At 65.9% G+C, this 905-nt stretch overlaps 1 protein-coding gene across 1 annotated transcript in view; it reads right to left on the bottom strand.

Annotated features, from left to right (window-relative positions):
- Positions 1-25: 25 nt before the first annotated feature.
- LOC104075318 (2'-5'-oligoadenylate synthase-like protein 2) overlaps positions 26-905 on the bottom strand; it is a gene marked incomplete at both ends in the record, with an annotated part of 2,048 nt that continues 1,168 nt past the window's right edge. The window contains 4 exon segments of the mRNA XM_009575765.1: positions 26-235; positions 238-355; positions 435-567; positions 655-896. Coding sequence (XP_009574060.1) covers positions 26-235; positions 238-355; positions 435-567; positions 655-896 — 703 coding nt within the window.

A 905-nucleotide genomic window follows, 5' to 3' on the forward strand; every position in this document is an offset into this window, starting at 1 on the left:
GTGCGGGTGGGCGGGAGGCCCGTGCCGGCTGTGATCTGCTCCTTCAGCTGCCGGACAGTGTTGGTGGGCTGCACCATGTAGGTGGTGGTCCGATTCTTGTCGTCCTTCACGAAGACCTCCATTGCCTGGGGCTCGGTCTGCAGCAGCACCAGCGTAGTGCTGTAGAAGATGCCATGGGTGGCCAGGGTGTCATCGTTCTGCAGGATGACGGTGTTCCTGCTCGGCTCCTGCTGCGGATGCCCCACGCCTGCTCAATCTTCTCCTTCAGCTGCCAGATGGTGGTGCTCGGGCTGACGGTCCTGCTCAGGCTGGTGCCCACCAGCTGCCTCACCTCAATCGTCACAGGCCGGGCTGGCTGCGGGGACAGGAGAGTGGGTGGGCAAAGCCGGCAGGGGCGGGGGGGCCGTGATGCCCGCAGGCACAGGCAGCCTTACCTGCACATCCCAGGGCTGGGCGGTACTGACGCAGGGCAGCGAACGATGGCAGGCAGCTTCCTGCGCCACCAGTTCCCAATTCTTGCCTTGGCCCAGGATCCCCGTGGGGTCGGCGGGGTCCAGGATGACAGGGCTGCGAACACAAAGGGCGAGCGCTGCCATCAGCCCCAGGCAGCGCCGCAGGGCAGGTGGCACGGGTCCCACCGGGCACAGTCCTCACCGGGGTCTGCACAGCAGATTCTTCACGTGGGCACCGATCTGGCTGTGCTGGAGCGAGTAGAACGTCTCCCAGTAGATGCAGATCTCCCGGTGCCGGCACAGCAGCTCCAGCACCGTACGGAAGCCCTCGGCCATGCAAAAGGAGTCGTGGGAGCCCGTGCCCTCCTGCCAGGCATAGATGGTCAGCAGCTCCAGGGCATACTTGGGGGGCAGGTCCGCGGTGGGGTGCTGTGGCTTCAGCAGCTGGGGAGA

Source organism: Fulmarus glacialis, unplaced genomic scaffold, assembly GCF_000690835.1.
Source record: "Fulmarus glacialis isolate BGI_N327 unplaced genomic scaffold, ASM69083v1 scaffold25604, whole genome shotgun sequence".
NCBI lineage: Eukaryota > Metazoa > Chordata > Aves > Procellariiformes > Procellariidae > Fulmarus > Fulmarus glacialis.